Genomic DNA, 23,085 nt, shown 5'->3' with positions numbered 1-23,085 from the left:
AGTAGGACCTTGTTGTTTATCCATTCTATATATAATAGCTTGCATCTGCCAACCCCAAACTCCCAATCCATCTCTCCACCACCCTCCCTCCCCCTTGGCAACCACAGATCTGCTCTCCATGTCTGTGAGTCTGTTTCTGTTTCATAAGTAGGTTCATTTGTGTCATATTTTAGATTCCACATATAAGTGATATCATATGGAATTTGTCTTTCTCTTTTTGACTTACTTCACTTAATATGATAATCTCTAGGTCCAGCCGTGTTGCTGCAAATGGCATTAGTTCATTCTTTTCTTTGGTTAAGTAGTATTCCACTGTATATATGTACCACATCTTCTTTATCCATTCATCTGTTGATGGACATTTAGGTTGTTTCCATGTCTTGACTATTGTGAATAGTGCTGCTATGAACATAGGAGTGCATGTATCTTTTCTTTTTAATTTTATTTATTTTTGGCTGCACTGGGTCTTCATAGCTGCACGTGGGCTTTCTCTAGTTGCGGTGAGCAGGGGCTACTCTTCGTTGCAGTGCGCAGGCTTCTCATTGCAGTGGCTTCTCTTGTTGCGAAGCAGGGGCTCTAGGTGTGCAGGCTTCAGTAGTTGCAGCACGTGGGCTCCGTAGTTGTGACACACGGGCTTAGTTGCTCTGCGGCATGTGGGATCTTCCCGGACCAGGGCTCGAACCTGTGTCCCCTGCATTGGCAGGCAGATTCTTAACCACTGCGCCACCAGGGAAGTCCTATCTTTTTGAATTATAGTGTTGTTTGGACATATGCCCAGGAGTGGGATTTCTGGATCATATAGCAACTCCATTTTTAGTTTTTTGAGGAGCCTCCATACTGTTTTCCATAGTGACTATACCAATTTACATTCCCAGCAACAGTCTAGGAGGGATCTCTTTTCTCCACACCCTCTCCAGATAGATTTTTTGTAGATTTTTAAAAATTTTGTTTATTTATTTATTTGGCTGTGCCAGGTCTTAGTTGCGGCATACGGGAACTTTAGTTGTGGGATCTAGTTTCCCGACCAGGGATGGAACCCAGGCCCCCTGCATTGGGAAGGCAGAGCCTTAGCAACTGGACCACCAGGGGAGTCCCATTATTTGTAGACTTTTTAATGATGGCCATTTTGACCAGCGTGAGGTGGTACCTCATTGTAGTTTTGACTTGCATTTCTCTAATAATTAGCAATGTTGAACATCTTTTTGTGTGCCTATTGGCCATCTGTATGTCTTCTTTGGAGAAATGTCTATTTAGGTCTTCTGCACATTTTTCAATTTGTTTGTTTTATTGTTGTGAAAAGGGACATTTTAAAATGGAGCTAGTTAGGGCTTCCCTGGTGGTGCAGTGATTAGGAATCTGCCTGCCAGTGCAGGGGACACGGGTTCGAGCCTTGGCCCGGGAAGATCTCACATGCCGTGGAGCAGCTGGGTCCGTGCGCCACAACTACTGAGCCTGAGCTCTGGAGCCTGCAGGCCACAACTAATGAGCCCACGTGCCACAACTACTGAAGCTTCTGCGCCTGGAGCCCGTGCTCTGCAACAAGAGAAGCCACGACAATGAGAAGCCCACGCACCGCAACGAAGAGTAGCCCCCACTCGCCACAACTAGAGAAAGCCCGCGCACAGCAACGAAGACCCAACACAGCCAAAAATAAATAGATAAATAAATAAATAAATAAAATGGAGCTAGTTGGAGTGCCAAGTATGTTCTCAAGAAGTAGGCTTCTGAGTAGAGATAGGGGCATTGGAATAGCGGAGATCAAGGGAAATAAGGCATTTTGAACACCTACCAGCAGTGGCCTTTCTCCCCACCCTCCAGGGGAGTTGGCCTTGTGTTTGGAGCAGGGGAACAAGTCCCAGAGAAAAGCTGGGCAAACGGGCTGGTCTCAGGCTGGTTCCATGCAAGGGGTACAAAGGGGTGTGGTGGGAGTTCAAGTTCTAGGGGAAGGAAGACGGCAAGCTGAGACTGGGAGGCAGAAGGTGTGTGACAGTTCTCAAGGAAAAAGAAACAGTGACTCGGGCAAAGAACTTTGGCAGCTTCGAAGAACCCCTCATTTTCTTCTTATCAAAAGGAAAGGGGGAAAAAAAAAAAAAGGAAATGGGGCTCCCCTGGTGGCGCAGTGGTTGAGAGTCCGCCTGCCGATGCAGGGGACATGGGTTCGAGCCCTGGTCTGGGAAGATACCACATGCCGCAGAGCAACTAAGCCCGTGCGTCACGACTACTGAGCCTGCGCTCTAGAGCCCGCGAGCCACAACTACTGAGCCCACGTGCCACAACTACTGAAGCCCGTGCACCTAGAGCCTGTGCTCCGCAACAAGAGAAGCCACCGCCATGAGAAGCGCGCACACCGCCACGAAGAATAGCCCCCGCTCGCCGCAGCTAGAGAAAGCCCGCTCGCAGCAACGAAGACCCAATGCAGCCAAAAAAAAAAAACAAAAAACTTATTTTAAAAAATTTAAAGAAAAGGAAATGGAACTACGTCACAGGTAAGAAATGGAGAGATAAACATCACATTTTAAAAATATACTTCAGTATTGCTTGATTTTGTTATATATGTTATATTCTCATATTTTTTAACAATAAGGATTTTTTTTTAAAAGGCAACAGCCGGGACTCTGCCTAGTAGGTACCCCTCCACTGCCCGGACTCAGGTGCCCTATACCCATCTTTACTGACTATCTCCAGCAGCCTTCCTCTTTATCTGCCACTCTCTCCCAGGCCTGGGCTGCACTTCCCCAAGTGGCCAGCAGAGGGTCCTTCCACTGACAAATACACTTGAAAATCATTCTATCCAAAGATGAGAGAGAGAGAGAGAGAGAGAGACTGTCGGGGTGGACCAGAAACCTGGGGTGGTGAAAGCAGAACTGGGTCGGTTCCAAAGTCCACAATCCAATTCCTTTCCAGCTCCCATAGGATCCTGCTATCCCCCTTTCCCCATAAGTCCATAAAGCTCCTTACCAACTGCTTCTCCCACAAATCCCTGCCCAGAGCACCCTGTGTCTGCTAGATTAGCTCCCAGCACTAAGCTGAGACAGGAATTTTCTGCTTCTGCCTTGCTCCTCACAAGCCAGTTATCACCAACACTTACCTATCTGGGTCTAGGGCACCTGTCCTGGATGGAGGCTGGCTTGGTGGTGGGAGGGGAGGCTCTGGCATGGGAATTGGGGAGGATCCTAGAAATAGGAGAGGATCAATTGCAGGGAATGGAGGAGGTCTATTTGAGGAAAGGGGAGGAGAATCCATTTTGGGCTTTGAGGGAAAGACCATGGTAGGAGATTGGAAACTCGTTCGGAGGATGAGAAATCAAAGCATGCCCCCAGATTAGCAACATCAGCATAACCTGGGGACTTATTAGAGATGCAAATTCTCTGGCTCTATCCCAGATACTGACTCAGAAACTCTGGGAAGGGGGCCTCGTGATCTGTGTTGTAAGGAGCCCTCCAGGGGATACTCATGTGTGCTAAGCTTGAGAAGTACTGCTCTCGAGTTACAAGGTCTCTTCCAGGAGTTAGAGGTGTGCATTCTACGGAATCAAAGTTCTGTCTTGGAAGGTATGTGGAAGGAGTTGGGGGTATCTCCCAGAATGGGAAGGGTCTCTCCTAGTGGACCTCTAGAAGGTTGGAAAACTTTTATATCCTAGAATGGGAAGAAGCCTGTTCAGGGGAGTGGAGATAGATCTGTTTCATAAAATGGGAAGGTGACACTATTAGGGAATGAGGAAGTTGGACATAGTAGATCAAGTCATCGTTTAGAATGTGTAGTCTAGGTTTTGGATCCTGGATCCACGACATGAGCTGTGTGACCTCATACTTGTACTTAACATTTCTGAGCTTCAGTTTCCTTATCTGAAACATGGGAGGATAATACTGGCCTCATAACTTTGTTGTGAGGACTGGCTAGACTGTTTAGTCAATACATGGCTATACAGTGGGTTTCCTGTGCACAAGTTCTGGGAATTCAGGGGAGAACGAGCCAGACCTAGCTCTTTCTTCAGAGATCAGATCTCTATGCTGAGAGCCTAGCACGTAGCAGGCATTCAGCAAATGTGGTTTCCCCTCCTTTGCCAAGGAAATGGGAGATTCTTCTGCAGGAAAAGAAATGACCTTGAACCGTGGTAAGTCTGACCTGGAGAGTAAGGATGTATGATCTGTTCTTGAGAATTAACAATAGTCATCTATTGCTAAGCACTTGAACACTTGAATCTCATAAGAACCTTTTCTTCTGAGAGGCAGATATGTAGGATTTTTTAATCATCCCCATGACATGGATGAGACTCAGAGAGGTGGAGAAATTTGCTTGAGTACAAAACTAGTAAAAGCACAAAGGGTAGAATGCAAATCTTCCAGCTGCAAATTCAGGACATGGAAGATGTGTTCACAAAATGGGGAGAGGGTGTCCTGTGTCCTAGAGAATGGGGAGGCCTGTTTCAGGGAAGAGAAAGACTTTTAGTGGCTGCATGACAGCTGTTCTAACCCAGGGAATGGAAGGTTCATCAGGGCAGTGGTTCTCAACTTTGCCCAGTCAGTGGGATCAGTTGGAGAGCATTTTAAAATACTAATGCCTGGATTCTACCTTAGAGATCAGCATGAACTGCTTTGGAGTGTTATCTAAACATTTTTTTTTTTTTTTTTTTTTTGCGGTACGCGGGCCTCTCACTGTTGTGGCCTCTCCCGTTGCGGAGCACAGGCCCCCGATGCGCAGGCCCAGCGGCCATGGCTCATGGGCCTAGCCGCTCCGCGGCACGTGGGATCCTCCCGGACCGGGGCATGAACCCGTGTCCCCTGCATCGGCAGGTGGACTCTCAACCACTGCGCCACCAGGGAAGCCCTAAACATCTTTTTGAAAGTCCCCAAGTGATGCTAACTCTCAAGCAAGGCTGAGGACTACTGCTCTGGGGCAGGGGGTATGAACCGCACAGGGTGGAAAACTGGCAGAAGACTTGGAAATGTTGGTCTCTGAAGATAGGGAAGGCTGTCCTGAGGAATGGGGACAGAGCATTTCTAAGGGAGGGGAGGAAATTTTCCTGAAAATTGGAAAGTTGTATGCCAGGGAATGGGGGGGAGTGTCATTAAGCTATGGAGTTATCTTGAGAGAATGAAGAGCCTGTCTAGGAAGTGGAGGGAGACAGTCCATTTGGGAATAGGGTTCCCAGAGGCTTCATAGCAGAGAGGACTTTAGGGTTTAAGCCGTGTTCTGCTACCAACTAAATGTGTCCTCTTGACACATGGCTTAACCGCACTATGCCTCAGTTTCTTTATCTGTAAAGAGAGGTTGTAACACCAGCCTCATAGGGATATTGTGAGGATTAAATGAGACAATGCAACTGTTGGGGGGGAATCTACAGTAGAGCACTGGGGGTTAACTTGGAGAATGGGGGTTCCTGAGGAACAGTGGTGATGTGGCGCATGGGGTCAGGGGAAGGTAGAGAGGGCTGTATGAAACTCTAAGTCACAGGGTGGGGCCTGGAGACGTCCTGCAGGGGCCGCCAGCCTCCAGGCTTCAGAGAGGCTGGCAGAGGGGGGACCAGCGGGGGAGAGGTTTGACTGCTAGTAACCTCTCCTCTGCTGCAGCAAGGAGAGGCCTCAGCCACAGCAGCAGTACCAGCAGCCGCCCCTCCCATCCGTCTCTGCTGTGGGACAGGTGGGAATTGAAAAGCTCAGGTCACGTGTCTCTGCTGGTTAACCTACTTACCCCTTGAAGACTGGGGCGGGGGCAGGCGGGGGCCAAGAGGAGTTGCCTGAGGAAGGCGCGGAGCAGGGGAAAACCCCGAGAGTGCTCTGGGCACTTCCTTTTGAAGGCTAGTCGGGTGAGGGAGAGAATGCACACGTATGTGAGAAGACGCCACAGACAGTGTTCTGTGAGCCCTGTGCACGCCCTGGCACACATGTGCCTCCAGCATCAGGCAATGACTGTCTTAAAGGCCTGAATTTGCCTGGGAGCATAAACATTTCTACAGTTGGAGCAGGCTGAGCTCTGGGTACCAGTTTAACCTTGGGAGCTGCTCTCCCAAAGCAGCCACGCTCTGTCTCTCTTTAACTAGTCTCCTCGCCCTTAGAGAGGGAAAGGGTAGGCGGGGGAGGGGGCGGGGGGAGGGAGGATGTCCCAAGATTCTTGCTTTCAAAGCATTTTTATCTAGTTTGGGGATTCCCAGGGGATGCCTGAGCTCAAGGGCCAGAACTGAGGGAAATTAATGGGGGTGGTGGTGGTGCAGACAGGCTGACAGCTCCACAATCCCTTGAGAGTGACAGAATCTGCACCCCCAATTCCCCTCCCCCTCCGCCACCACCGTTGTATAGTCTGTAATCCAGGGACGTGTCCCCACTGAGTGACTTCAGCTCTCCCTTCCTCAGTGCCACCAAGTCGGCGCTTCGCTACCAACTCCCCAGTCCCAGGTCCACAACTGCACTCGCTGCGGCACCCCACGTCGCCGACGCGTCGCTCCCCTTCGCCGTCCTCGCCCCCCGCGGGTTGCGGGGCGGCGCGGGCTCTTTAAGAACAGCGGGAAGGGCGAGCAGCAGCTTGGAGGAGAGCGCAGTCGCCCGGCGGGTTCGGGAGGACAAGGCACCGAGGATCGGGCTCAGGGAACCAGGTGTGCGCGGCCAAGCTGAGTAGGGGCGCGCCCCTGTCGCCCCTCCCCAACCCTGTCATCTCTCTTCAGACCTGAGGCCCGAGCCCTCCCCTGTCGCCCGCCCCGGCCCGGCCCCGGCCCGGCCCGGCCGCCGGGACCGGGAGCCGGGACGCCGGTGCCGCAGCCGGAGGCAGGTAAGAGGGCCTGGAGTCTCCATCCTCCGCCCGCGGCAGCGCTAAGCATCTCGGCTCCGCACCGGCCCGGGGGCACCTCAAGGTGACCAGGCTTGCCGAAGATGGGAGGGGGATGAGCCCGCCATGGGGGGCTTAGTTGGCAGTGGGGATTTTGAGTCCCGGTGGTGCGCCCATCTCTGGGGAGAGCCCAGGGCGCGCGGACCGAGGGGCGCAGGCGGGAGGGGCTAGCCAGGGCCTCTCGCCCAGGGATGGGGAGGGAACGCAGCGGGAGGCCCAGAGCCTCCTCTTCCTCCGCCTTCTCCTGGTCCACCCTGTGCTCACCCTGCTACCCTGACCTCCTAGCCTGCAGTCTCCGCCAGCCGCCCCTTCCCACCCACCCCCCATCCAGTCCCCTGGGGCTGCTGGCCTGCGGGGTAAGGAGATTAGAGCCTCCGTGGGGAGGAGGGAGCGGGTGCGGGCTTCGAGGGGCCGAGCTGGGGCCAGGCTAGGGCTGGGGCTGCCCGGGACCGAGGAGAGGTCGGGACTGATCGTTGCTGCGCGGGGAGTGGTGGTTGGGGGAAGGCAGATGCTCTGGCGGTGGGATGTGGGCTGCTCCCAGTAGCTGGTCTACCCTGAGAAGTAGGTGGGGAGTGGGGGCGAGGGCACATTTGAAAGCAAAGGAGCTCTGAGCCAGGGATCGGGATCTGCCCCAAACTGAGCAGGCCCTCTCCCTGCAGGCCGGCGGCGGCGTGATGGCGGAGAAGGCGCTGGAGGCCGTGGGCTGTGGACTAGGACCTGGGGCTGTGGCCATGGCAGTGGCTCTGGAGGATGGGGCGGAGCCCCCTATGCTGACCACACACCTGAAGAAGGTGGAGAACCACATCACCGAAGCCCAGCGCTTCTCCCACCTACCCAAGCGCTCAGCCGTGGACATCGAGTTTGTGGAGCTGTCCTATTCCGTGAGGGAGGGACCCTGCTGGCGCAAACGGGGTAAGGGAGCAGCCTGATGGGGAGTTGTGAGCCCCCATGAGTTGCCCCTTTGGGAGCATGAGGCCTGGATGTCCCCTCTTCTGCAAATCCGGCAGGAGCGGGTCCACTAAAATCTATGCACCTCATTCACTGTGCACACAGCTGAGGTGCCGGGGGTCTGCACTCCCCCTACACCTGTAAGCACCATGGGACACTAGATTCAATTGGTTATTTCCTCTTCCAAGTTGACACTATCACCTCTGGTCCATGAGGAGTTTTCCTTCGTTGTTTCAGGTAGAGCTCCTGCCTCTGAGGGCTGATATGAGAAAGTAGGGGCTGTGCTGCAGGGGTTGTCCTCAGTGGTTAGCAAAAATCCTTGGACCTACACAGCTCTGCTAATTTTAAAAGATGTTCTCATTCCTGTCTTCTTACTTCGTTCTTGCCAAAGTCCTCCAAGACATGGAAGGTGAAGGCTTGACAGGATAGATGACATCCATGTATTAGTAATAAGGAAACTGAGGCCCAGAGAAGTTGAGTAACTTGACCAATGTCACACAGCTAATAAGTGGCAGACTTGGGACCAGAAGCCAGGTTTTCCAGCTCTCCATGCAGCGTTCCTTTCCCTCTCTTAACTTCCCTGTTAAGCATTCCCATCTCCTCCTTGTTTCTCCCATTAGGACAGTGGGGTAAGGTCTGGCTGGGGCTCTGAGTTCCTTTGAACCCTAAGCATCTCCTGCATCCCTTGCAGCTTTTGCCCCCCACCCCACCCTCCCTGCCCTGGGCAGGTTGAGCTGGGAATAGGGAAGCTGGGGTTTTCCCCAGAGCCTGGGTGTGGATCAGAGGTGGGGCTGGGACATTGTTCTCTGAGGTTTAAGAAATGTTTGGGGTGCTTCAGAGCAGGGCTGAGCCTGAACTCTCTCTGCACTCCCTACCCTCACTCCCATGAGGGACCAAAAGGTCACAGGGCTTGAACCACTGGAAACTGAGGTACCCGGGCTCCGTGCTCAGCGCCCTGACCCTAAGCAGCCTCCCGGCCCAATGAGGAGGGAGCTGTTATTTTCCTATAGCCCTCACGGTTTTAAGGAGAAATGAAGATACAAAAGAAATGTGTCTAGATGGGCCAGCTCTCTTGCTTCAAGCCACCAGCCACAACAAATGGGCACCCCTGACCAGGTCCTTCCCTGCTTTGTCCTTGCCAGCCCCATTCTGCTTTACTGGCTATTTTGCCGTCTCGTCCATCCCTTGCCCCTTTCTCTGCCCTCTGTCCTCCCCTTTCTGCCTTCTCATTTCACTTGAATCCCTGTCCCCTTCTCTGGAGGACAGAAGGCAATCAGAGGTAGGCAGAGAGGAAAAAGAGCAAGGGGCGTGGAGAGAGGGAGATTTCTGTCTTTCCCACGTAAGGATTTGTCACTCACCTCTCCTAATTACAAAGGACATTTCTTGATTTTTAAAACCCTTTTCTATTAATTATTATTAATTATCTTACTTATTATTCATAGTAACCTTATTATGTCCTTGGGAGGAAATATACTGTCCTTATTTTATAGATGAGGAAATGGAGGCCCTGAAGGATTGACTTCATAAAACTGTGAAGAGAGTTACTGACTGAGGCAGACCTAGAACTGTGGTGGGTCTCCATCCTGAAGGCATGGCAGGCCCCACCCATGCTGAGCAGTTGTGGTCCAGCAGGAGTCCCAAGACATGGGTTCCTAGCCACTTGTAAGCTGTGTGACTTTGGGCAGGCTGCTTACCCTCTCTTGGCCTTACTTTCCTCATCTGTAAACAGGGATGATAAGAATACCCACCACACAGGCTTGTTGTGCGGCTCAGCTGAGATGTTAGCTGTGAAAATGCTTTGTGAAAGGCAAGCATAGGGTGATATTTGAATTTGGCAATAGTGTTCAATCGAGTGCTTGGCGGGGATTAAACGAAGGGAGGGGTCATCACTGTCAATTTCTTCCCCTGCAAAAGAAATTGCTTCCTGTGAGTAGCTCTGAAAGGCATACACTGGCATGCACAACCACACGTCTTTCTAATTGACAGTGATGATGAATGAGGCAGAGGGTCGGAATCCATGATTTCCCCTCTCCCAGTAAAGAACTTGCTGTGTGTGTGACCTTGGGTAAGTCACTGGATGTCTCTGGGCCCCAGCTGCCTCATCCACGTTGCTACAGCGGTGACTGAGGCAATGAGCTTTGTAAACTGGAAAGCACCGTACGGGCAGTTGGTGTGATGAGGATCCCAGAGTGGGCAGCAGCTGATCCCTTGTCTGACCGGATATGTCCAGAGGGACGGCTGGGTTCTGTGGAGGGAGGGTGAAAGATCACATCCCTTCACTGCCTCTGCTAAGGAGGTAGAATGGAGAGGGAATTGGGCTCCGTACGGGTGGGAGGAGGGTGGTAGTGAGCAAAGTACCTGGTAGGGGATTGGTGTTTCCGCCTCACTGAGGCAGGTCTGCAAGCACAGCAGGCAAGGCCAGCCTCCTTGGCTTCATTCCTCTCCACCCACTTGTCTCACCAGTTGACTCCATGGAGTCTCTGCCCTTTGTTCCCTGGATTGTATTACATATATGCTGTTGTATAGCAGAGCTTTTCCTCCCAAAGCCTGGAGAGCCTCTGCCTTCCTTTTCCATTTTGAAATGCTGTTCATCCTTCAAGACTTAGCTCAAATGCCACCTCTTCCATGAAGCCATTCCTGATTTTCCCCTTGCCCTTCCACCCTCATCAATTCCATTTTCTGCATTCTCATTGCACATGATTTGTACTTCTGTTATAACCCTTATTTTATCTTTCTTCAGATCCATAGATGGTTTCTTGTCCATCTTTTTAACCTAGACTATCACCATCTTGAGTGCAGGAACTATGTCTTCCTCATTCTTTTGGTGCACTGTCTGGTACAGAGCTTGGAATGTAGTATATATCAATAAGCGCTTGCCAAATGGGATTAATTATAAAATGTCACTAGTTTTTAATGGGCTCTATGTGCCAAGCACTGTGTCATATGCTTTACATATATTATCTCATTGAATCCTTATAGCAACCCTATGAGATAGGTACTATCATCCTCATTTTACAGATGAGGGACCTGGAGCTCAGAGAGGTTAAGCAACTTGCCCAAGGTCACACAGCTGGTAAGTGTGGAGCCAGAATTTGAACGTAGATCCACCCGACTCCAAACTGCCTCCCAGTGAGTGAATGAACGGTGAGACTTTACTGGGCCATGTTAGGGTCTGCAGAGACAAGCCTGGTGGGCAGAGAGAGCACCCCGAAGAAGGCTTTTTAGAATGAGGCCAAGGCTCTGAGAACACACACTCATAGAACCAACACTTACTGAGCATCTAGTATGTGCCAGCCAGTCTGCTAAGGTTACAAAGATGAGAAAGACACAGACCCTTCCCCCAAGGAGCTCACTGACTAAGAGGCTGGACGAGGGGAATGAGGGGCAGGCACATGAAGTAACAAATGTGTTGACATATGAGAAGTGCTGTGGGAGCGCAGAGGACAGCCAGCCAGCTCAGGCTGGATCGCTGGGAAAGCCTTCCTGGAGGGGATGAGCGAGTGGCCGCTGTGTTTGCAGAAGAGTAGAGTCTACTGTAACTTTGATCTCCTCTCCACGCCCATCCGTCAGATGTGGGGGTTTTCCCACGACCTTCAGAAGAGCACTGCCGGGCTTCCCTGGTGGCACAATGGTTAAGAATCCGCCTGCCAGTGCAGGGGACAAAGGTTCAAGCCCTGGTCCGGGAGGATCCCACTAAGGAATGTGCGCCACAACTAGGCCCACTAAGCCTGTGCGCCACAACTACTGAGCCTGCGCTCTAGACCCCGTGAGCCACAACTACTGAAGCCCGCGTACCTAGAGTTTGTGCTCCGCAACAAGAGAAGCCATCGCAATGAGAAGCCTGCGCACCGCAACGAAGAGTAGCCCCCCGCTCGCCGCAACTACAGAAAGCCCGCGCGCAGCAACAAAGACCCAATGCAGCCCCAAATAAATAAATTAATTAATTAAAAAAAAAAAAAAGAAGAACATTGTCACCTTGGGTACTTTGACATTAGTGGTGGTCGTTTCTAGGGGGACGGGTTGAGAGGGTATAGGTTATTGTTGGGGCTCTGAGGGTCTCTCCTCCATCCTAACCCATTCCCAGTGAGTAGGGACTGCCTATTTCACTGACAGCCATGGCTCCTAAGAGTTTGGGGTGTCTCTGTTCACTGTAGCCCTGATCAAAAGTTCCTCCCTCCCTCACTGCAGGTTATAAGACTCTCCTTAAGTGCCTATCAGGTAAATTCTGCCGCCGGGAGCTGATTGGCATCATGGGCCCCTCGGGGGCTGGCAAGTCCACGTTCATGAACATCTTGGCAGGATACAGGTGAGGACAAGGCTGGGGTAGAGTGGGGGCAGGACCAGGCAGAGGGGTCCCCTGGGGAGCACAGAGGTTGTTCTGAAGTGATGCTGAGCCCCATCCCCAACCAACGTTCCTTCAGGGAGTCTGGAATGAAGGGGCAGATCCTGGTCAACGGGAGGCCGAGGGAGCTGAGGACCTTCCGAAAGATGTCCTGTTACATCATGCAGGATGACATGCTACTGCCACACCTCACAGTGTTGGAAGCCATGATGGTGAGAGCAGGGTGGCCAGCCCCTCCTCCTAGTTCTCCCTTTATCTGCTGTCCCCGTCCTTCCCATTGGCTAAGGGGTCAAGCCTGTGCCCCCTCCCACACATATCTGATCCGCCTTCTCTCTGGGCCCCAGGTCTCTGCTAACCTGAAGCTAAGTGAGAAGCAGGAGGTGAAGAAGGAGCTGGTGAGTGGGGGAGGGTGGGGGGAGGGGGAGGGGACAGCTGCCCTTTTCAGTGCTGCTGAGTTCTGGGGCCCCCGAGTTGGGTGGTAGGAGAGGGGCGGCCAAGGCTGGGACATCACGCTTCAGGGAGATGCTTACTTAAATTGGGGTGGTGCTGGGGGAAGCAGAGACTCTGAAGCTGACCTGGGGTGGGTGGGCGGCCGGGCCAGGTGACAGAGATCCTGACAGCACTGGGCCTGATGTCCTGCTCCCACACGAGGACAGCCCTACTCTCCGGAGGGCAGAGGAAGCGCCTGGCCATCGCCCTGGAGCTGGTCAACAACCCACCTGTCATGTTCTTTGATGAGCCCACCAGGTATCTCTCCCACTCCTCTCCCACCAGGATGCCTCCTCCCCTCAGCCCAGAGCCAGGGCTAGAGGCTGCATCTGCTCCACTGCTGGAGACAAGAGCATGTGTTTGCAGCCTCCTGGGACCAGAGAAGGGCTCCACCCCTGCCAGTCCTGTTGCCATAGCAGCCCCATCCTTCACCCTAGCAGAAATCCCGATGTCCTCCTTGACAGATGTCGCCTCGCCTGCTCCTTCTCTCCCCCACAGCCAATCAATCGCCAAGTCCTGCTTTTTCTACGTTCTTTTTCCATCTCTCAGATTCACCCCACCCCCATTCTTAGTGCCAGTGCTTAAATTCAGGACATCATCAACTCTTGCCTGCATTTCTGCAACAGACTCCTATCTCCTCATCTCCAGTCTCTCCCAGCCCATCCTTCTTCCAAACTGCAACCAGAGTGAACTTTCTAAAAGAAAAGTCTGGCAATACTCACTCCCCTGCTTAAAAATATGCGGTGATTCCCATTTGCCCTCAGAATGAAGTCAGAGGACTTACAAGGTCCTGGTCTGAACCTATTTCTCTGGCCTCACGTCTTGCTTCACACTGTCTTGTATTTCATGCTCTAATAATACTGAATCACTTATAATTCTCTTAGTCCAGCCATGTGTTTCATGCCTCTGAGCTTTGCACATGCTGTGTCTTCTGCCTGGAATGCCCTTCACCACCGCACCTGCCCTTCCTCCCTCCCTCACCTGGCTTAGCTCTTTCTTCTGCCAGACTCACTCAGGAACCTTTTCTGACTACCCTCCAACACCTTTGTACAACAGAGCTGAATCCTCCCCCCCCACTTCACCCCCTGTTTCTACAGCATGGTGCACATTATCTCAGATGATCTGTGCATTTCTCTCTCTCTCCCTCCCAACCAGAGTCTATGTCTTATTTATTCATCTTTGTAATCCCAGTGCCTGGCATTCAACAGGTGTTTAATAATAGCTTGTTACACCTAACAGTACTCTGGGCTTCTTGGTACCTCCAAATGCCTGAATCGTACAGTGTGGATGGGATAAAGCGATGGCCAGGGTGACCCCCTTCCTGCCAGCTCCCTCGCCCTCATAGCAGCTGCCCCACCCAAACAGTCCCTTCCCTTGTCTCTGCCCACCTCACCCCGCCCCCTGGTGGCCTCTCTCTGGACAGTGGTCTGGACAGCGCTTCCTGTTTCCAAGTGGTGTCCCTCATGAAGTCTCTGGCCCAGGGAGGCCGTACTATCATCTGCACCATCCACCAGCCCAGTGCCAAGCTCTTTGAGATGTTTGACAAGGTGAGGGTCTCTAGGACTCAAAGGTGACCGGCCTGCGATAGGGAGAGGGAAGGGGTCAGTAGAGGTGTCGTGGGACCTGCCTGACCCGCTCGTGGTGTTTTCCTCGTCCTTCTCTTTCTGCCTCAGCTCTACATCCTGAGCCAGGGTCAGTGCATCTTCAAGGGCGTGGTCACCAACCTGATCCCCTATCTGAAGGGGCTCGGCCTGCACTGCCCCACCTACCACAACCCAGCTGACTTCAGTGAGTGGGGGCCTGTTGGTAGGGGCTGGGTTACGGTGGCGGACCAAACCTGGGGGTTCAGGTCATGCATTTGGGCCTCCCAGGGGCAGAGATCTCACTGTCGCCTGCCTTCCGCGCACACCCTAGGAAGGGCTGGCTTGCCCTTGGGAAGCAAGGATAGATCTTAGCTGAGCACACCCCTCTGTGTCCCCCAGTCATCGAGGTGGCCTCTGGCGAGTACGGAGACCTGAATCCCCTGCTGTTCAGGGCTGTGCAGAATGGGCTCTGTGCCATGGCAGAGAAGAAGAGCAGCCCTGAGAAGAATGAGGTCCCTGCCCCCTGTCCCCCTTGCCCTCCGGTGAGTAGGGGTGGAGAGGGCAGAGTGCAGAGTGGGGGAGGAGAGAGAGGACCTTGGACATGGCCGTGCCAAAGAGGACATGCCCCAGAGGCATCACAACCACTGGGTACTTAGAAAGAACCCAGGACTTGGAATAGACCTGCTATTAGCTGTGTGACTTTGGGCACATCACTTAACCCCTCTGAGCTTCGACTTTCTCATTCATTTATTTGTTCAACAAATTCTTACTGAGCATCTGTAGCACGTTGTCCTTAGTGCCACCTGGTAAGCAAGACTGAAGCTGTCTCTGGCCTCGTGACCAGTGTGGTTTACTATCATCACTAACTTGGAGGTGATGATACTTATTTCACAGTGTTATCGGGAGGACTGATTAGATCATCACACAAAGCTCTTCGCACCGTAGCTGGTACAGTTGGTGTTCATTCCATGCCAGCTCTTTCCCTTAAATGAGATACTATAACCCTGGAAGACTGGGAGGGTTATTGTTGCTGTTGTCATCGTTATTATCATTGTTGATAATATTGTGAAACTGGTGGCATAAAGGTATTATACCCTTAGGGTAAATGTTTTCACTGGATTAAAGAGTAGTGACTGGGGAATTCCCTGGTGGTCCAGTGGTTAGGACTCTGCGATTTCACTGCTGAGGGTGTGGCTTCGATCCCTGGTCGGCCAGTAAGCCGTGCAGTGCGGCCAAAAACATAAATAAATGAATAAAATAAATAAAGAGAAGTGACTGATCTATTAGTAGCCCCCATGGGTGTCCTTAACTCCTTTCTATCTCCTCCCTCCCAAGTTTTTTCTCCCTCTTTGTGTCTCTCTCTGAATCCCACTCTGATTCACACCGCTAAGGCCAGCTTCCAGGTACCCAACTCAATGGTGGAGAATTCTGGAGGACCCTTGCCCCAGGGACGGGCTCAGGGGTTTTCCCACCAGCTGAGCTGGGTGTGTGGTGGGGGGTAGGGTAGGCTCACCTGATCCAGTTTCCTCTCTCCAGGAAGTGGATCCCATTGAAAGCCACACATTTGCCACCAGCACCCTCACACAGTTCTGCATCCTCTTCAAGAGGACCTTCTTGTCCATCCTCAGGGACACGGTGAGACATCAAGTTGGGGGAGGGGAGGCTGGCATAAGCCTGGCCTTGTGGAGTGTAGGATCCCAGCAGCTGGGATGGTGATGGGGCCCCTCCCCCAACAGCTCCCCCTAATGCCCCCGTGGGTCTCTGTGCTTGTGAGGGCACACCCACATTCCTACCCAAGTGTGACCTGCCCATCCCTAGCCTGTGATCCACCCCCACTCCTCGTCATCACCCCTCACACAGGTCCTGACCCACCTGCGGTTTATGTCCCATGTGGTGATCGGCGTACTTATTGGTCTCCTCTACCTGCACATCGGTGACGATGCCAGCAAGGTCTTCAACAACACGGGCTGCCTCTTCTTCTCCATGCTCTTCCTCATGTTTGCTGCCCTGATGCCAACTGTGCTCACCTGTGAGCCGAGCTGCCCTGGGCGTGGGACGGGAGTGGGAGGCACGGGGTAAGGCCAGGGTGCTGGACAGCTGTGCCTAATTGGCCTGTGTCCTCAGTCCCCTTAGAGATGGCCGTCTTCATGAGGGAGCATCTCAACTACTGGTACAGCCTCAAAGCGTATTACCTGGCCAAGACCATGGCCGATGTGCCCTTCCAGGTGAGCCTCTTCCTCCCCCGCCACTGCCTCCCTCCTGTCTTGCTCCTTCCATCCTTGCTTGCTTGCCTCCCTTAACCTTGTTACCTGCCATCCTTTCCTTGACTTCTTCTCACTTAGCAACAGGTGGTGAGCACCTACCATGCACCAGGCTCCATGCCAGGCACTAGGGGATATAGCAACAAACATGATGGAAGTAGTCCTGACCTTGTGGAACTTATGTTCCGGTGAGAATAAGAGAGGACAAACAGAAAATGATGAAAATAACAGCCCTACAAATGACTCTGTGAATCTTATTCGAGGCAGTAGAGAATAGCGTGGGCTCTGGAGCCGTACTGCTCCTCGTTAGCTGTGAGACATTGGGCAAGTCACCTAATCACTCTTTGCTTTAGTGTCTCATCTATAAAATGGAATGATGATAGTATCTACCTCGGGATTGTTTATGAGAAGGAAATGAGTTAATACATGTAAAGTACTTCCACTGCCCTGTACCAAGCATCAGGGCCACCAATAATCCGTAGGGCACCACCTTTAAGCAAGTTAGAAAATGTGTCCCCTCCTCAGGGTGGAGGCTGCACTGTGCTAGGGTGAGAAGAGCTCAGCTGGGGCTCCACCTCTGGTTTCCTCTTGGTTGGGCGCCTTGTGCAGGGAAGAACTTGCCCTACCGTATGTGGTAGGCTCGGTCCCTGTCCTCCAGGAGTTGATGGCATCCAGGGGAACAAAACCCTCACATATATACAGTTAATTAATTAACAATATAAGGAATATGCTGGTCCAGATGGGAAGGACCTTCAGAGAAGTCATCGTGCCTGAACGGGTCCGAGCGGGCCTGATGGAAGAGGTGAGACTGGAGGATGAATGAGGTTCTTAGAGCCGGGGTGGAAGGGGATGTGTCAACTTCATGCGACTGCATGAACAGGAGTGCAGAGGCAGGAGCAGGCACGGAGGCTCTAGCAATTGCTGCCCTAGAGGTTCTGCCTGGGTGGAGTGGAGGGTCTAGGCCTCTGCCCAGCCCTGTGCCCACTCCCCAGGTGGTGTGCCCGGTGGTGTACTGCAGCATCGTGTACTGGATGACAGGCCAGCCAGCTGAGACCAGCCGCTTCCTGCTCTTCTCAGCCCTGGCCACTGCCACGGCCTTGGTGGCCCAGTCTTTGGGGCTGCTGATCGGAGCTGCCTCCAACTCCCTACAGGTGAGGGGCTGGTAGGTGGCGACCCCCAAGAGGGGGGACGGAGTCTGGTGGAAGGAATCAGGGGCTGGCCTAAGGAATGGGATGGATCTATGGGAAACCTGGGGGCTACCCCAGTCCTGGGTCTGTCCTGATCACCCCTGTGATGGCCCGGTCGCCTTCCCTCCCCTCCAGGTGGCCACATTTGTGGGCCCAGTTACCGCCATCCCTGTCCTCTTGTTCTCCGGTTTCTTTGTCAGCTTCAAAACCATCCCCACTTACCTGCAATGGAGCTCCTACCTCTCCTATGTCAGGTCAGTGCCCCTTCCTCACCATCTGCCCCTGCTCCTCCGGGTAGGAGGCCAGGCCCCAAGCGTGAGAGATTGCACCTGGGCTCTAGCAGTTTGCCCAGGGAGCAGGGTCCCTGTGCTCTGTGTCCCGCTCTGATGCCCTTGCTTGCCTAGGTATGGCTTTGAGGGTGTGATTCTGACCATCTACGGCATGGAGCGAGGAGACCTGACCTGCTTGGAGGAGCGCTGCCCTTTCCAGGAACCACAGAGCATCCTCCGAGCGCTGGATGTGGAGGACGCCAAGCTCTACATGGACTTCCTGGTCTTGGGCATCTTCTTTCTGGCCCTGCGGCTGCTGGCATACCTTGTGCTCCGTTACCGGGTCAAGTCAGAGAGATAGAGCTTTGCCCTGGCCTGCGCCCCAGCCCCTGCAGCAGGAAGCCCCCGGCCCTGGCCCTTTGGGACTGTTTTAACCTTGTAGACTTGGGCCCTGGCTGCTGGTGCAGCCGTCCTCCCCTCTCTCAGATCCTCCACAGGCTGGCTGTTGGACTGCGCTCCCAGCTGTGGCCCTGGGGCTGGGGGTGCCAGGCCTCCCCGCCACGCCCAGGAGTCTTCCCAAGTTGATGCGGTCTGTAGGTCTGTAGCTTCCTCCCTCCTCTTTCCAACATCTGCATGCAAAGACCACGGGGAGGCTGCCACCCGCCTTCTGCCCCCACAACTCCCCTCCTCTGTTGTCTGTCTGGGAGCCCCAGGCTCTCCAGGCCCCCTGACAACTGACCAAAGTGGCCCCCCCGGGGGTCCCCACCACACAAGTGTTTGTAAACTGGGCTGTTATAAGGTTGGTGTTCCAGGGCTGGGCCCTGGTGGGGTCCCCTGGATGTCCCATTTGGACGTTGGAATGGAGCAGGGATGGACTCTGGAAGTCTCTTCCTCCTCCTCACCTCTCCCGGCCCCTAGACCCTGGCTGATTTGGACAGTCTGTTGGGACAGAAGCTGGGTTTTCTGTCTGGATCATCCCTCCCAATCCTGGGGATTGGAGAGGCCTGGCGCCATGGGCTGTCCCCTGGACTCCTCCCCGTCACCTCTGGTGGGGGCTGGGCCTGTGGCACCTCTGCAATAATGTCTGTGTTTCTCTCCCATCTGCCACTGGAACTGGAGAATGCACTTTATTCTCAGGGGTGAGTGGGAGAAGACCCAAGCCTCCTTTCTTGCTGCTCGCGTGGTCCCGCAATGCTCCCTCACCTCTCCTGAGTTACAGGCACATATATGCGAACAGGGAATCTCGGCCCTACACACACTCGCTGTCCCGCTGTGGCTCACAGGAAGAGTGATGGTGGTGGTGACGGTGGGTGCTGTGGGAAGGGCTGTGTCAACCTCCTCCCGGGGATTCCGCTTTGATTCTAAGGATGAGGCTGGTGCTGCCCGGGGCGCCTCCAGGATCTGCAGGTGTCTACCCACCATTCTTCCCTCCCTCCCTCTGTCCCAAGCCAGGGGTGGCACAGGGCACCAGCTCCCTGGAGTTCAGGAGCCCACACAAGCACAAGCATGAGCAGAAGATGGACTTGGCCGCTGCCACCCCATGGCTCTCCTTTTGTGTGTCAAGCTGGCGGTCTCACTCCCTCTCTCCTTCCATGGCCACTTGCTGCCCATTCAAACTCTTGTCCGCTTTCTTCCACCTGCTTTCTATCAGCCAAGGTGGGCCCTGGGCACCAGAGTGACAGACACACCTAGAACATGTCTGGCTTTCCTGGGGGTGCGGGTCCAGGCTCATTCTTCTTCTGATTTCACCTTCCCCTAGGGCTTTTGTCCCCCCTTTGTCCTGTACACACACCTCTCTACCTTCCTTGCCCTGCCACGGATTCTCCCCATCACACAGAGATGCCAGGTGTATTTGTGGGAGTTCACCCATTATTAATAAAACCTATATTTATACAGTATGCAGTGTGTAAATGTGTGTGGGTCTGGCACCTGGTGCCATGGGCTGTGAGAGCTCTTGGCAAGAAGTCTATGAGCTTCAGGGAGGCTGTGGCAGGGGATGGGAAGTCAAGCTGGTGAATGTGTATCTTATGGGATATTTGTAGCAAGCGCCGCGTCTTACAGATGCTTCTGTTCATTATCTCAAGGGAGTGTCAGGTCAACCCTGCATTCTCTCTCACGACAATCCATTGTGCAGATGAGCGAACTGAGACTTGGACTAAGTAACTTGCCCAAGGACCCTTAGCTAATGGAAGTGGGAACCAGCTCTGACAACCAGGTCTTCTGCCTCTGGACTCCCCATCCTTGGCCTTGGCCCATTATGCTTGTTACTGGTGGATCTGCAAGCTGCGTGCAGGGGCTCTGTGTCTGTTGCATAGGTGCATTCTTGCCTGAGTGATATGTGACTCTCTTTTCAGAACTCACTGAGCCCTGGTTCCCCAGTTGTGCCTATGGGGGAGCGGGGAGGTTAGGGGCTGTGGAGGCAGTGAGAAGCAGAAAGCCCCAGGGACCTAAGCCCCAGGATGAGAGTGGCAGGAACCCCACTGGGCTCAGCACAACTTTCCTCATTTCTTCCTCGCCTCTTTCCTACCGAGCCACACTCCCATGGCCAAACCGTCAACCACCAGGACTACAAATGGCTCCGGTAGCCTGAGATTTGGAGTAGGCAATGGTCCAGAAGGTCTTGAGGGCTGGTAGCGGGATGACCCAAGAAGCAGTACCTTGTCTCTCCCTCTTCCCTCCCGATCCTGAGCTTGGGGACTAAAGGAAGGGGCTGCCGTCAGTCCTGCCGGCTGCCTGGAATACCCTACTTGTGCTATGCCCTGGGCTAGGGTAGGCCCCAATCTATGACTGGATGGGTGCTTGCCTGGAGATGGACTAACTTTGTTTCTTATGGGGGTGGGAGCGGGGGGCGGGAAGTGGGGCATGGGAATGGGAAGTGGGAAGTCTGAGTCCTAGCTCCTGGAATTCTAGCTAGCTTGAGGGGGCACTCTGGGTGTCACCTTCTCCCTGGAATGATACCAATACGTGGCTCCTAAAAGTCAGAGGGCACAAAATTCTGCCACTGTATAGTCTTTCTTAAGATTCTTCATTTTTACTCTTTCTCTTTTAAGATGAAATTTAAAATACTCCCCAAAGAGTAAAATTTATAAGTTCACACATCCGTAAGTTCCCCTTGGAGCTAAAGGAAATGAACAGACATTCCAGAGCCATCAAGGGCCATTCAGGCACCGAGAACATTCGTAGAGTGGCTCACATATTTGGGAAGAAAGCTCTTTTGATTCTTGGAGCAACCCCATGAGGCTACTAGGATGAGTATGATCATTTCCTCCTTTTACAGAGAAGGAAACCAAGGCTTGGAGAAGCGACTTGAGCGAGCTCTCAAGATGCTGTGTCCTTTGCCCCGGAGAACCACCTGCAATTTCTCTCCCCACCAGTCTCAGTAACCTGCAGAGGGGGGGGCATCCAAGCATGTTTTGAAATGGGCCCACTCTCCCTGAATGCCGAACTTCCTGGACCCAGAGATCATTTCCTTCAACGCAGCTGCCTTCTGTGACAGGGCCTGTGCAAGGTGCTGGAGGGCAGAGATGACCAAAGCACTTCTCTGTGCTGTGGCTCTATAGCTCCTGCTGCCCCATCCTGAGGTCCGACGACAGAGCACATGCCCACAGTGTGACTCACAGTACTTCTGTCTGCAAGAGGCCAAATTATATGTTATTAATAAAACCTACATGGCTGTCGTGCCCGCTGAGGGGTGGGGGAGGGGAATGTCTTGCTCTGAGCTGTGTCCAGTAACGCAGCCAGGGGCCTGTCAGTCTCACGTGGCTAGGTAAGTGGAGTGAAGCTAGAGGAGTCCTCCAGGCCTGAAATGTCACCCCTAAGATCACATTCACAGCGTTACTCTACCTCCTCTCCCCGCACCCCATCCTACTCCTCGTTCAGATCTTTGTTAAAATCAAATGTGCTCTTTTCTGTGCTGCCTGGAATGCCCTTCTCTTCTCTGGCTTTTTTAAATTTTTATTTATTTATTTTTGCGGTACGCGGGCCTCTCACTGTTGTGGCCTCTCCCGTTTGCGGAGCACAGGCTCCGGACGCGCAGGCTCAGCGGCCATGGCTCACGGGCCCAGCAACTCCGCGGCATGGGGATCCTCCCGGACCAGGGCACGAACCCGTGTCCCCTGCATCTCAACCACTGCGTCACCAGGGAAGCCCTATTTTTATTTTTTAATTGAAGCATAGTTGATTTACGATGTTTCAGGTGTACAGCAGAGTGATTCAGTTATACATGTATGTATATATATACACATATAAATTCTTTTTCAGATTCTTTTCCATTATAGGTTATTACAAGATATTGAATATAGTTCCCTGTGCTATTAGTTGTTTATCTAATTTATGTGTAGTAGTGTATATCTGTTAATGCCAAATTCCAAACATATCCTTTTTGGTAACCATAAGTTTGTTTTCTATGTCTATGATTCTATTTCTGTTTTGTAAATAAGTTAATTGGTATCATTTTTTTAGATTCCACACATAAGTAATATCATATGATATTTGTCTTTCTCTGTCTGACTTACTTCACTTAGTATGATAATCTCTAGGTCCATCCATGTTGCTGCAAATGGCATTATTTCATTCTTTTTTATGACTGAGTACCAGATTATTATTTTTTTAATGTTCATTTATTTATTTGTTTTTGGCTGCGTCAGGTCTTCGTTGCTGCACATGGGCTTCCCTCTAGTGGAGCAGGGGGTCCAGAGTGCGTGGACTCTGTAGTTGCAGCACGTGGGCTTAGTTGCCCGGCAGCATGTGGGATCTTACTTCCCTGACCAGGGATCGAACCCACGTCCCCTGCATTGGAAGGCGGATTCTCAACCACTGGACCACCAGGGAAGTCCCCCAGCTTATTTTTTAAGATCTAGTTCAAATGTCACCTCCTGTGCCAGAGGCAGTTCGTAACTTCCTCTCCCAGGCTTTCCTAAGGCTTCCATCTCCCTCTGAAGTACCATCATTTGGGCCCCCTGGAGGGGAGCTGCTATGGTCTGGTCCCTGTTCACCTTGTTCTGGTTGCTCCATACTAGCCCAGTACCACGTGTTCAGTGAAAAAACAGATGTTTACATGTATAAGTGAAATATCCCCACAGTCCTCAGTCTGGACGGAGGGTAGAGATCATAAAGCCCTCTTCTCAGCCCTGCCCAAGGCTCCTCTCTACCAGTTCCCGACTGCACACCTCCGTTCAGTACAGCCTG

General features: G+C 52.8%; 1 protein-coding gene across 1 annotated transcript; it reads left to right on the top strand.

The window, feature by feature from the left end:
- The first annotated feature begins 6,500 nt into the window (after window positions 1–6,500).
- Window positions 6,501–19,796, top strand: ABCG4 (ATP binding cassette subfamily G member 4). Its single transcript, XM_032639758.1, has 15 exons — window positions 6,501–6,589; window positions 7,479–7,731; window positions 11,956–12,073; window positions 12,189–12,321; window positions 12,454–12,504; window positions 12,711–12,856; window positions 14,022–14,145; window positions 14,272–14,386; window positions 14,581–14,723; window positions 15,718–15,816; window positions 16,042–16,210; window positions 16,306–16,406; window positions 17,435–17,593; window positions 17,765–17,883; window positions 18,034–19,796. The coding sequence occupies exons 2-15, from the start codon at window positions 7,494–7,496 to the stop codon at window positions 18,257–18,259; spliced, it is 1,941 nt and encodes a 646-aa protein (XP_032495649.1). The 5' UTR covers window positions 6,501–6,589; window positions 7,479–7,493; the 3' UTR covers window positions 18,260–19,796.
- The last annotated feature ends 3,289 nt before the right edge of the window (window positions 19,797–23,085 follow it).

The sequence above is a fragment of the Phocoena sinus genome, chromosome 8, assembly GCF_008692025.1.
Source record: "Phocoena sinus isolate mPhoSin1 chromosome 8, mPhoSin1.pri, whole genome shotgun sequence".
Classification (NCBI taxonomy): Eukaryota; Metazoa; Chordata; class Mammalia; order Artiodactyla; family Phocoenidae; genus Phocoena; species Phocoena sinus.
The sequence above is the reverse complement of the archived record's forward strand: the minus strand, read 5'-3'. Positions and strand labels throughout refer to the sequence as shown.

Coding starts and splice junctions, on each gene's coding strand:
- ABCG4 (XM_032639758.1), top strand. CDS start 7,494: ATGGCGGAGAAGGCGCTGGAGGCCGTGGGCTGTGGACTAGGACCTGGG. Junction 15,817..16,041: donor TGTCCATCCTCAGGGACACG/GTGAGACATCAA, acceptor CCCCTCACACAG/GTCCTGACCCACCTGCGGTT. Junction 17,884..18,033: donor TCCTACCTCTCCTATGTCAG/GTCAGTGCCCCT, acceptor TTGCTTGCCTAG/GTATGGCTTTGAGGGTGTGA.